Source organism: Thamnophis sirtalis, unplaced genomic scaffold, assembly GCF_051295495.1.
Source record: "Thamnophis sirtalis isolate CommonGarterSnake01/CBP01778 unplaced genomic scaffold, rThaSir2_p1.2 scaffold_8, whole genome shotgun sequence".
NCBI lineage: Eukaryota > Metazoa > Chordata > Lepidosauria > Squamata > Natricidae > Thamnophis > Thamnophis sirtalis.
The window spans coordinates 71,612,996-71,627,387 of NW_028261388.1; the positions used below are offsets into that span (position 1 = coordinate 71,612,996).

The following is a 14,392-nucleotide window of genomic DNA, read 5'->3' on the forward strand; positions in this document are numbered from 1 at the left end:
AAATGAATTCAAACTTATTATTAAATCTAGACTATATAAATATTTCTTCATCTAATTTGAGGACAAAGGAAAATTTGAAAAAATAGACAGTAGACTTACATCCTGATCCATTTTAAAATATTCTTTGAGTGTCCAATAAATACAACATAATATTTTTGATGAATTGATTTAAATTTTAAATTATAAAAAGTAAATTTTACATTTCTTAATTCATGAACCCCGTAAAAACTTTGGATATTCCAATTCTTTGTCTATAACTACAAAGATCAAAAGTTACTTTTTCATCACTATCATAATTGGGAATGGTTGCTGTCCAAGGCACTCACTAAACAAGCACTATTTGTACCACTTAGTATTTATAATTATTACATTTCCCAGTTGTAGTCACTAAAAACATGGTCTGAGATTCCAATGGAACACATTGAAGAATCCCTAAACTGATCCATCAAGGCAGAACAAATGCAAATATAATCTTAAATCATATCCGTGTCTCTCAGATCTCCTGACAGTCCTAAATTGAGGTGAAATCTCCACCATAAATTATATTTTGGTAGCTTGCAGATATAATTTAGGAAAAAAAGCTTTGAATTATTTCAGTAATATTCTTAATGGGTCATAAAAATTAATTAGAGCAGTGTTTCTCAACCTTGGGGACTTTAAGTCCCGTGGACTTCATAGCATAGCTGGCTGGGGAATTCTGGGAGTTGAAGTCCACAGGACTTAAAGTCGCCAAGGTTGAGAAACACTGAATTAAAGCAATAGGGACAGCAGCTATCTTTGCCATCACAAAAATAATGAATCTTTCAAGCTGCAGTGTTGATACACCACATGAGTTTATTTGGCTTTTAGCTACGTATATGCTTTATTTGAATATCAATGAATATTGGTTTGTCCATTCCCAGTCTCATTCCCAAGTTTCATTTGATAGAAAATGTATTTCTAGTAAAGTAATGTTCTTGGAATGTATAATTCCAGCTTGCTGCAAATTGTTCCTTTTTAATAGCTAATGCTATAACTGTTATTCAGCAGAGAAATGCAAACCCTAAAGATCCATGGTGGCAAAATCTATTGTAACTCTTTTGACCTCATGTCCAAGAGACAGGCAAAAAAAAAGATTGTTTGTAAAGGGGGCTCTAGATAAAACATAACTTTCACATACATGGTATTTCAATTTGGTAGTTTGCTTGAAGGATGTAAAAGCTGGTCTGTCACGTATGCCTCCTTCAATATCCAAGAAATAAAAACCTCAACTCCATTTGAATAGAGATAAAGTACTTTTACTAGATATGAATTGAAAGCAGTAAAAAGGAAAGCAAGATCTGAGCCAAAACGGCTCGAACATTACATATCAAACGTTTACCCAACACCCTATAGAGCCGAGGTGGCGCAGTGGTTAGAGTGCAGTACTGCAGGCCATTTCAGCTGACTGCTAGTTCTGCAGTTCGGCGGTTCAAATCTCACCGGCTCAAGGTTGACTCAGCCTTCCATCCTTCCGAGGTTGGTAAAATGAGGAGCCGGATTGTTGTTGGGGGCGATATGCTGACTCTGTAAACCGCTTAGAGAGGGCTGAAAGCCCTATGAAGCGGTATATAAGTCTAACTGCTATTGCTATTGCTATTACCCTCCTCCCAATTTCCCAACCCAATGTCCAATCTGCAACTCCCTATGGTGTCATGTGGGGTGCATCTTCAAAAAGCCTCATCAAGTTGGTATGCAAGACGGTTGGCCTTGACCACGTCCAAACACAAGCCACCAGCTTGCGCAGAAGATGGTGAGAACAAAACTCCCTTCTTCATACTCCTCCAGCACCAGTAATTCCCCCTCCCAAATATCTTAAGCCCCCTCCCTCCCCGTTTCTATGGCAGCCGATAGCAAGCAAGGAAAGTGGAGGCTGACATGGTCTCTGGTATTATAATGTATTGGTTATAGGGGAAGAGATAGGGGAGGATTTCCTGAATGCATTCTTCCATGTAATTAAGTAAAGATTTCTGCTGCTCAGTATCAAAAGTAGATTGTTTCTAATTATTTCTGGTGAGTTGCCCATGTATTTTAATTAGTACAGTTTGTAGATTTGCAATATATTATATGAGGTTGATCCTTTTCTTCTAATTCAGTAGCAATAATTATCTTCAAGGTTTCCAAATCCAAGTATGCAAGTTTGTGAATGTATTGTCCATTTGTTTAGAAATTGATTGGATTTTTACCATGAATTTGAAAGTTTGCCCCCCCCCAAGATAGCAGTACATTAGAGAATCACATGGCATAAGGAACCAGAGCTTATACAGAATCTAGTAATCCTGCTATAGATACTTTGAAACCTCCTCCCAGAGGGGAGCAACAGAAACAGACCGCAAAGTGGGTGTGTAGGATCCCTAACTCTCTAAAGGATCTCTAAAGTGGCCGAATTGTGTCTTTTATTTCTAGTAAAGCTGATTAATAATTGTCTCATTCCATTATTTGTTTCACTAATACCACTTAGGTATTAATCATTAAACAGATCATGCCAAACTAATCTTATTGCATTCTTTGACAATGTGACAAAATTAGTGGACCAGAGGAATGCCGTCGATATAGTTTACTTGGACTTCAGTAAGGCATTTGATAAGGTAGACCATAACCTACTACTAGATAAAGTAGAAGAATGTGGGTTAGACAGCATCACCACCAGATGGATTCATAACTGGCTGACCAACTGCAATCAACATGTAGTCCTCAATGGAACTGCATCTACATGGAGGGAAGTATGCAATGGGGTACCCCAAGGCTCTGTTTTAGGCCCAGTACTCTTCAACATCTTCATCAATGATTTGGATAAGGAGATAGATGGGGAAATCATCAAATTTGCAGATGACATGAAGCTAGTAGGAATAGCCAACACTCCAGAAGATAGGCTTAAAATACAGAAGGATCTTGACATACTTGAACATTGGGTGCTAACAAAATGAAATTCAATGGTGAAAAAAGTAAGGTTCTATATTTAGGCAAGAAAAACAAAATGCACAGGTACAGTATACTGTAGGTAGTAGAGTTTTTTTAGAGTTTAGAGTTTTATTAGTATTTGTAGGCCGCCCTTTTCCCTGAGGGGACTCAGGGCGGCTCACACAAAACCGGGAAGGGGGAATACAGACATTAAGATAGAAACATATAATAAAATAGTAGGCAACATACATTCATCATTCGGGAGGGGTAACTATCCTTATCCCCAGGCCTGACGGGCGAGCCAGTTCTTCAAGGCTATGCGGAAGGCTTGGACGGTGGAGAGGGTACGAATCTCCACGGGGAGCTCGTTCCAAAGGGGAGCTCAATAGTAGTAACTGTGAGAGGGATCTTGGAGTCCTAGTGGACAACCATTTAAATATGCTCCAACACTGGAAGTCTTTAAGAAGATGTTGGATAGCTATTTGTCTGAAACGGTGTAGGGTTTCCTGCCTAGGCAGGGGGTTGGACTAGAAGACCTTCAAGGTCCCTTCCAACTCTGCTATTGTATTGTATTTGATGATACAACCTTTGAAGGAAAATGTATAAATATTTTCTAATCTACAAAGAAACATATTTAGAAGAAAAATCCAGTGTTAAATACAGGTGACAAATTTAATCATAAAATCTTCAGTATGAAATTTATAACTCACAATTTCAGCTGTTCCAAAGACAAAGCTTCATTGTAAAGATGGTATATTGGTAAATTATTTCCAGTAAGACTGAAAACAACATGTTAAAACATGCTAAAGTAAAGGTCCTACAGTATTTTGCAGTAACACATCTATATAGAAACTTAGTTAGGATGAGACAAAAGATTTCCCTTTTGAATAAAAGGGAAGTACCTAACATTCTCTCGGCAAACTGATATCCATTATTTGCTGCATGATGAAGTCTTTAGATTTGATTTTTTTTTAAAAAAGTGCATGGCTATTTTAGATAGGCCTTGTAAATTTACCTCCAAAATCTTATTCCAGACTGAGGAAATATAGCTAATATAGCTGTCAGTCAGGATGATCCCTTGGTGAAGAATGTTAATCTAAGCCAGTAAATCTTAGGTCTACTTAGATTTAAGCCACAACAGTAACTAGTTTTATTCATTATGCGTTTTCATGATTTTTGCACTACTTTTCATTTGCAGATTTCAAAGTTGTTTAGAATAATATAATATAGTCAAAAGTAAATATAGAGGATAAAGTTCAAATATGGCTTTTTAAAAATCAACATTGAATTACTAGGTTAGCTGACAACATCAGAGGAAGGTCTAGGCCAGTGTTTCTCAACCTTGGCAACTTGAAGTCCTGTGGACTTCAAGTTGTCAAGGTTGAGAAACACTGGTCTAGGCAAATAAATCCATTTCCAATTTTTGGTGACAGCACTCTATTTTTGGAGTTCACTGACTCTCCAAATAATAAAGTTTCTTCTACAGTGTGGGCACCGGTACAGCGATTGTTTGTCTACATATCCCAACTGAGTGAATGTCAGCAAGCCGTAGTCTGATCAGTAGATCATCCTCTCCTGATTGTAAGGACCAGATAGGCCACTGTGGAAGGAAGTAATATATAACAGTATATAATAAACAACTATGTGTTGAGAGAAAGCTTCACTTTACAGTACAGAATTTACCAAATTTCAATTTCTTTAGATTTCATATGCAATAACTTTGATGCCCACTATGTAGGATAGAGAAAATAAGAATTGCAGCCCAACATTTCTGGGGTTAAGTTAGTGAAAATTGCTGCAGAAGGCCACTAATATCTTATGTTCTGGTACCTCTATTTTGTTGATTGCATTACATTTGACAGAAAAGAGATAGAAGAGGGGTAAATAAGTTTTCTAGTTGTAGAGTAAGAGAATTCTGATGGCAATGTTTTTCCTTTTCTTCTTTCTAATTTCCCAACATACCTAAACTTTTTTATTGTTTTTATTAGGAAATCTTTATAAACAAAAATAGAGGGTGGTTAGATAGAGAGATATGATAAAAGATGGTACTTTTTCCCTTTTCTTTTTCCCAGTGAGTCTCAAACCAAGATATGAAGTTTCCCTGCTTTGATGCAAAGTGTTTCCTATTTCTGGAATATATTATGCAGATTTTTAATAAATTATTGTAGCTGTTGTTGTTAGGTGATTCTGTTTACTTCATAGCATCAAAGCAACAAGGAGGTCACAGATCACTTCAGCTTTATCATATTAATTATATTAACGAGGTTTATTCTGTTTTTTTTCTTTTGCTTTCTCCAGGGAATATTATTATCTACGGGAATACAATTGATGTGTACACCACTATAGAATCCCTCTTATCATTAGGAATTAGTGGCTATTGTATACACCTTGTGCATCCTCCCTCGAATTCCAATATTACTTCTCTCAATAACACTGCAATAGAAAGAGCTATCAAGAAAGCAATGTCCAAGTTTCGTGTAACTGAATACCATGATAGTTTATTGGCTCAGTGGAATGATGGCAATCACCCAGATCCAATCACATGTGCATCTTTCACTACAAGTACAAAGCCATTTAAGTTGCAATGTTGTGTAAGTATGTGCTGCCTTTGCTGAATTTTAATATATATCAACTGAACAATTGGAACAGGCTTGAATTCTAGAATTCTGCTTTTGGATCTTGCTATGCTGAAACCTAGCTTGAACCTCGAGCAGGAATCGTATTTTAGTCTGATTATGCTATCTTTTAAGTTTTAAACATAACTATTTCTTACAGAATAAGCTAGTTTTGTCTTACAGAATAAAATTATGCTTTGGAGTTTGGGAGAAGTCTGCAAAAGTAATCTACCTTTCATACCTAACCCTAACCCATTTTTTTACTTTAACATTTTTTTTCCATTTTCATAACATATAATCACATGTATACTATTACATAACCAACATCATATTGTATTATTAAATGTTTACATCAATTCATCTTACCAACAACTCCCCAAATCCAATTATTGGCTCTTCTGCTCTCCATACACATTTGTTCCTTATCCATCACTTTCTTCTCCCTCTCTCCTCTCTCTCCCTCCCTCCTTTCTTCCCTTTGTCCTCCTTCCCTTCTCTACTTCCCCTTCCTCTCTCCTTTTCCTCCCTCCCCTTACCACTCCTCATTTCTCTCCTCCTCTTCCCCTCCCCTTGCCTCTCTCCTATCCTTCTCTTCTTCCCTTACCTCTCTCCTCTACTTCCCACTCTTCATCTCATTTACTTGGTGTATTTCAGCTTCTGAGCAAGCTCCATTTTATGTTGATGGTATTTATAATTATATATATATATATATATATATATATATATATATATATATATATATATATATATATATGTGTGTGTGTGTGTGTGTGTGTGTGTGTGTGTGTGTGTGTGTGTGTGTGTGTGTGTGTGTGTGCGTGCGTGCGTGCATACACATACATATACATATATATTCTGTATTCTCCTTTTTAATTAAAAAAAATAACAAAAAAGTATACATATATAGTCATTGTGCTTTTAAACACACACACACACACAGCCTAATTTTGGCCGAGATGTAGACCTGGTAAGAATTCCCCACTTTCTCATCATTATCTTTATATAATTATACATCCTTACATGTCCCCAATTTGTGATTCTGTCTTTTAATCTCAATAGTTTCCCATTGTAGGTATATTTCATATTCCCTCTCCATTTTTCCATATCTTGGATAAGATTACCCTTAATTGTCTCTAAATGGCAATCCTCATTGTTCAATGTTCATTACATCTCCCTTAATCTATCATATAAAATAACGAGCGATAAACATCTCATTTTATTCATCATCTTAAAAGTTCTGAATATGTCCATGTTTCATATATTTTGACCCATGCTTAGTTGTCCTTCTATTGTCATATTCAATTAATTTGCAACTCAATTTAATTATCATGTATAAAAGTAGATCACAAACCTCTGCTTTACAACCCCTCCATATCAGTTTCATATTTATCCATATTCCATATATTTTAACCTTTATTTAGCTATCTTTCCATTATCCTATTCAACCAGTTAGCAACTCCATTTTATTGTCATATTTAGGAATAAACCCCTATCTTAACTTTATATTTCCCCATGTAACAGTTTCTAGTTGTCTGATTTTTTCCTAGTAAGTCTTTTGTTCTTTGCCTTTTCCAGGTTTGATTTATAGATGTGAGTTAGATAAATTTTCTTACCGGTCTTTCATCTCTTCCACATCCTCCTGTTCATTTGCTTTGACAAGAAGTCAGCATCTTGTCAGCCATGTTGCAGACTGCCACTCTGACTCCGATTCATAGGGCAAATCTCCAACCTGCGAGGGACCTGTTGCCTCCCTCTGGGTCTGATGAGACACTGCTCTCTTCGCCCCCCCCCCGAGGGGTTCTGATCCAAAAAAGGACCCCCGGAGTTGGTTTGTCAGACAGGGTTCATGTGAGACTCCTTCAGAGCTCACATCTCCCACGTCTGTCCAGCTGAAGAACTTCCTGTCGAACTGGTAGATACCACCAAACCCATTTTTAATTTTAAAAACTCAAATTATTTCATCCTCCATCCACAAAATCCTTTTGCGCTGTTTTATCATAGTGGGGTTATTCCTGGGAGCGATGAGCAAACAATGATACATATTTCCAGCATGTCACCCAAGGTGTAAATGCTATCCTAGTCACCTGGCTAAAATAAGCAGCCTCTGTATAGGACAGTAGCAATATAGGAAGATGGCAGCAGTAAATGATCGATTTATTAACAATGGCAATGGTATTATTTTATACCACATAAGAATAGGCAATGCTAAACCACTCCTGTGATTTACTAAGAAAATAATATGGAGGGAAAATATAGCATGATTTATGATACAGTGCTGGATCATGAGCTGAGAAACAACTGAAGACATGTCAGAGTCAGGGTGACATATAAATGTAATAAATAAATAAATAAATATCCAAGATGGGTTAGATAATATTCACTACTTACAAGAACCTTTAGTAGAAGAAAATGAAATAAGATCAATACTATGGTTGTAACCTGGCTGGACGTCTAGGAAGTAATGTAATAGGTGGAAAAATATGGCAAGCAGTAGAATCAGGATGAATACTGGTTGTAACCAAATTATGCCAGCAAATCCGGACAATGGAAGATAAATTGAAAGAAATTCACATCTCGGCACCAAATAAAGAAGAGTTGAGTGTGCTAGCTATCATACATATCCCTAACTTCACATACCAGCAAACTAATTATCCAATGCAGATTTGAGCTATATTTGGAAAGGGAGATGCCAGGTGTTCTTTTTCTTAAAAATAGCATTTTAAAATACAATAAAGACTATAAAAATAGGAAAAAGATAAAAAAGAAAAGAAAAGAAAAAGAAAAAAGAAAATAAGATTTCTACTCTGCTTTCTATCACATAGTTTCTATCTTACTCTTTCTCCTTCCCCTTTTTTTTCTCTTACTTTGTAATTCTCCCCTTCCCTCCGTTTCACCCTTTTTATTCCCCAAATCCCTAAACCATCAATTCAATATTTCCTTCTTTTTACAGAAAGTCCATATAAGGTTTTTAATCTTTCAAAAAAAAGTATCATTTTTTTTCATGGCAGCAAAATAATCCTTAGGTTCGCCCAATAGGAAAATAGAAATGTTAGATGTGGTTTCAGAAAGGGCTGAGGAACTGATGCATACTAGATAATTAAGAAAACCAAAGATTACCAGAAATAAGTGAATACATGTGTATTAATTATTGAAAGGCCTTCAGTCATATCAATCATGTCAAGCTGTGGAAAGTGCTTGGAAAAATGGGAATTCCAGAACATCTCATTGTCTTCATGTGAAACCTATACCCAGATCAGGAAGCCATAGTATAGACAGAATATGACAAAACAAACTGGCATCATTCATTCATTCATTCATTCATTCATTCATTCATTCATTCAATCAATCAATCAATCAATCAATCAATCAATCTATATGTAAAATATATATATGGAAGAAAGCTGGACTGGAAGAAAAGGAGCATGGTTTTAAAACTGGAGAAAGAAACATCAATAATTTGGATTATGCTAATGATCTTGATACATGAAAATGCAAATAATTTGCAAGCTGTAGTATGGAAAGTAAAAAAAGCAAAATGAAAAAAGAGAAAATTATGATTAAATGTACTTGACAACAAGAACCAGCCTTAGAATTGACACTGAAGAGGTAGATACCTCAACTGGTAGTGATCTAACTGGTAGTAGATAGATGTTCAACTGTCTACTAATTAGAATCAACAGTACAGAAGCCAACAGTCAAGAGATATGCTGCAAACTAATGCTTGGTAGAGAAGCTATGAAGGCCATGGAAAATATATTCAGGATGTGTCTATACCTACAAAGATCAAATTATGCAGGTAATGAGTTTCTCTGGTCTCTGCTTTATGGAGGTAACTGTTTGAAGAAGCAGAATAGAAAGAGCATTGTTACTTTTGAACGTTGGTGTTTTGATAGCCAGCTAAGTAAATAAATGGATTATCAAATAAATCAACTCTGAGGCACAATGTCCAACCTCATCTTATCATAGTTTGGATACATTATGAAAAAGCCTTGTTTTCTGGAGTAATCTGTAATGCTGGGAAAGATGGAAGGAAAGGAAGAAGGATGTTCAGCAGCAGTGGGTGCAATATTGGAAGATCTGAAAGACCAGCTTCAGGACAGGTCCTTGTTAAAAAAATGTTTATGTATGAAGCCACTAAGAATCAACACCAATTTGAGGATAACTTAAGCAGATTATTGAGCTCATAGTATGAAAGACGGACACTCCTGTCTTGGAAGCCTTGTCGATCTTTTGGAATTGCAGTTTGATAGTTTCTGTTGCTGTTACCTAACTTCCAAGGTTTGCCTCAGCTGGCATTTCCCCCATAACTTCAGTGTATGACAGAAATAAGACTCTCAAAACCTATACTACATTTGTAGTGATTAAAAGATCAAAACACAAAAAGTAAATATATGTAAAGTGATATCATCTAAAGCTAGTCCAAAAGGGTGGGGGGGAGGGAGGGAGAGGTAGAGAGAGAGCAATTTAACTAAACTACATTTTATTTTTAAAAAGAACATAGCATATAAAAATACTTTTTAAACTTTAAATATTAGATGCAAGCATTCAGTACTGAAAGAGATAAATCATAGAACCCCCAAATCATGGTTAGCTGCTTACAAACGAATTAAAACATAAGATCCCAAAAGAAAATGTTCCAAATAGACAACACAATGGCAAAGATCTACTCTATAACAAGATGAGATAGTTTCAAATTAATAATTGTACAAAGGACAAAATGTAAGTTATCATTACTGTTCTGACCCACTCCTCCATCCAGTAATGAATGCCGAGACAAGCTTAACTGGAATGTACTTTAATTAGCAAGACACCCAAAACCTCAGTGGCTGAAAGCCAAGCAGAACAAACAGATAAGGACCTTGGCAGCAACTCAGACAAACTCAAGCAGCAATAAACACAGATAAAGCTTGGCAGCAATCCAGCCTGCCAAGCTCACAGTAATGTCCTCCGACATTCAATCCTGCGTTGACTTCTGCAAAGAGGGCCGTGTGCATAAGTAGCTTTTATAGTCTGGAGAGGAGTCTAATGACCACCGGCTGAATACAATCACCTCCTGTAATTGCGTAATTGTTCCTGACGCCTAGTAGCTCTTCGATGGCGTGCATCCAGGAACAACTCACTGCTGGCTTCTGGATCACTCTCCCTTGTCTCCTCCCCACTGGTCCAAGGCTCAGGCACCACCTGGTGGCCAATCAGTCTCTCTGCGCCCTGCTCGGAGTCGGAACCCTGTCCAGGGTCCTCCACATCCTCCAGAGCCAACTCATAGGGCCCCTCGCTGTCGGAGTCTGGTGGCAGCTCCAACGGCTCCTGCTGGGCCACAACATATTACTATTAATTGTATAATAACATGTAATGATGTAGTAAATAGTTTATAATTATATGCTATAATAAAAGTGATAAAATATGGTAATTAAAAATAGAATAAAAATGAAAATAAATATTCTATACTAATGGGCACAAGCTGCAGTGCAAAATACACACATGTTATAGGAAGATTAAATTAAAATAAATACAAATGCATGAAATTGACCAATATGGCAAAGGTACTGGAAATCTAAGAAAATAAGCAATAAAGAGCATGTTCTATAGATACAATCTGCCCAAACTCATTGGGATATAAGAATTCTGGAAAAGAATGTTCTACATTTCAGAGCTCCAAGATGCCTATGATAAACTTCAGGGATTATTAAACAGAGATTTTAGAAAAGATGTTATCTTCATTTTTAAAGAAGGATCTGGCTTGCTCATAACCAAAGAAAGGCAAAGGAGATTCTTAATAAAGCTAGTTTTGCTGATAGTGAGGATCAGAATCTATCCTTTGCTGATAAAAGAGCTAAGCTCATTGGGAAACATGTTAATCCTATCCAGAGGATAATTATACCCAGAACTCTAAACTCTATTTTCATCAAATAGGATTGGAGTACCACATCCTCTTTTTTTACATCATCTTACGTTTTTTCTTATATCTTTTTTCCATTTGATAAATTGGGAGATTAATCTATTCCTATGTCAAGACTCATACTTTTTCTGCAATATCTATGCTTTCTTCAATGTCTTTTTTCCCCTAAATTCCACTTTTGACTCTATCAAAAATGGCTTGTCTTCAGAACCTCTCATCACCCTGGTATCTTTCACTAATACTCTGATCATTCATAATTAAACAGTAAAATCAGTTGGGTTCTTAGCTTTGCATTGATTCTTTTTCCATGTGTACATATGAATTGAATGTTTAAACCACTTACTTAATACAAAGCTTTTTTTAAGCAGATACTCATCAGTCACTATTCTCATTTATTCTTGGGACTGCAAATGGACAAATCAGTTTTTCAGTACTGTCTTGTCTCATTTTCACTGATCAGTTAACAACTGTTTTTCCCTATACATCACATTTATTTAGAATTTTACATACTTTCCCCCTAACCAAGAATGAATTAGCAGAAAAATTATGTGCCACGTTACCTGTATCTATGATTAAATTACAACTAGTCCTTGCGTAATGACTGTCCTGTTTAGCAACTGTTTGAAATCACAACAGGTCCTCCCACTTCCAAACAGCTCAGTGTTGGTGACATACCATAATTGACATTTGGGCACTTTGCAATTGATAGGCATTTACAAACATCCCGGTGTCCCACAGTCACATGATTGCCATTTGCACAGTTTAACGCCTGCTTTCTACAAGCAGAGTCAATGTAGGAACTAGCAGTAAAATCTCAAGTCGTGATCATGTGATGTCTCGCTTAAGAACTGCGGCAGAAGCAAAGGCACACGCCCATCTTGGTCGCATGATGTCTTTCTTAGCAGCTGCATTGCTTAGTGTTGGAGCTGCCAGTCCAATTATTGTCATTGAGCGAGGACTACTGGTAGTCCTCGACTTACAATAATTCATTTAGTGACCTTTTGAAGTTACAATGACACTAAAAAAAAGTGAGTTATGACCAGTTTTCACATTTACAACTGTCTCCATGGTCACGTGATCAAAATTAAGACGCTTGGCATCTGATCCATATTTATGACGGTTGCTTTGTCCTGGGTTCATGTGATCATGTGCAAAGTCAATGGGGAAGCCAAATTCACTTATCAAGTGTGTTATGAACTTAACAATTGTGGCAGGAAAGTTTATAAAATGGGACAATGTTCACTTAACAAATGTGTTACTTACCAACAGAAATTTTGGGCTCAATTGTAGCCGTAAGTCGAAGACTACCTCTGCTTGGATTCATTTTTTCATTTGAACCAACAACCTAGCTGACACAATTGATACTTTCTGAAATACATTTTAACCTGGGTACTTGAGAAACCGCCTGCTGCCAATTAGCTCCCATAGACCCGTTAGATCGCACAGGGTCGGCCTCCTCCGGGTTCCGTCCACCAGCCAATGCCATCTGGCTACCACCCAGGGGAGGGCCTTCTCTGTAGCAGCTCCGGCCCTTTGGAATGAACTCCCCGTGGAGATTCGGACCCTCACCTCTCTCCAGGCCTTCCGGAAAGCCGTCAAAACCTGGCTGTGCCGGCAGGCCTGGGGTTGATGAGTTCCCCTCCCCTCTCAACTTGTATGGCTGTATTACTCTTGTGTATTTTAATTACGTGTATTGTGTTTGTGTCCCCTTTTCCCTTCTGAGTTGTTTGCCGCCCTGAGTCCCTCCCGGAGAAGGGCGGCACACAAATACAAATACAAATAAACTAAACTAAATCAAACCATCTCATTGTAATTAGACGTACACCTTCTCTTCCATAAATACATTCATCAATTCCACTCCACAAGTTTATACTACTTATCTATTGCATCCTTGACAACCATATTTTTCTTTAATTTATTAATTCCAACTGTTAATTATTTTAAGTCGCAATCTTCCATTGTCATGGTTGTCATCAGCTCATCTTGACCTTTTCCACTCATCATAGGTTTGGTCAGTTGAGGCTTTCATTAATTGATGGAAGAAATAGCTTTGGTTATTTGTCTTAATTATATCAATGCTCCACACAATATACAGTGCTTTGCTAGTGGAAAATTTACTAACGGTAAGTTTAATATATTTTGTCTACTATGCTGCAAATGCATCCAAAGCCCTACAATATACTTTGTTTGTGTTCTAACTATTGTCTGCATTATAGTGACATAGGAAGGATACATATCTGCTTTGAACATGAAACATTCTAAAAACTAAGCTTAATTATTATTTAATTAAGAAATTATCTATGATTGACTAGAAAGTTACTAAAGTATTCTTTACTTTATTTCTTTCAACTGTTTTAGGCATTCTTTAACTTTACCAAAAAAAAAGTGGATTATGAGACTTTCAAAGCAGTTAATGATGCATGCCTTGTCTATGACGGGAGGCTTGTGATTGATACCAACTTCCATACTAATGATGTGAGCATCAGGGCTGCAGGTCCTTTAACCAAATTTTCCAATATATACTATGCTAATGAATGGACCCACGGCAATTTCAACTCAAAAGAGATTGGTTTTCAGCTTGCTGCAGCCATGCTGAATCTTTTTGATCCAACTCTAGAGCCAGTTTTTGAACCTTCAGAAGATTTAGATAGACTAATTCCTATGTACAAGGGATGCAAAATTAAAGGTGAGCCAAATACATTCATTTTTAATAAACTTGCATTTGTATAACTTTCACCTTGATATATCAAAACTATTTTGAAGTTTAAAAAAAACAATTCATGATATATGAAATTCAGAAAGAGAACAATATTTACCCATTGGCAAAATAATTTAATTTTTCCTATTCTGTGTGCTTATTTATTTAAGTATTTAAGTATAATAGTGCTCTGGGATTAAAGAGACAGGCACCTGCCATATAACAACTCAGACTTAACAATTGTTGATAAAAAATGACAAG

General features: G+C 36.6%; 1 protein-coding gene across 1 annotated transcript in view; it reads left to right on the forward strand.

Moving 5' to 3' along the window:
• The window catches only part of CFAP61 (cilia and flagella associated protein 61), a 157,339-nt gene that overhangs the window by 100,395 nt on the left and 42,552 nt on the right, over positions 1 to 14,392 (forward strand). The window contains exons 22-23 of the mRNA XM_087721896.1: positions 5,218 to 5,510; positions 13,792 to 14,119. Of these exons, the coding sequence (XP_087578022.1) occupies positions 5,218 to 5,510; positions 13,792 to 14,119 (621 nt within the window). The remainder of the gene's footprint in view (positions 1 to 5,217; positions 5,511 to 13,791; positions 14,120 to 14,392) is intronic.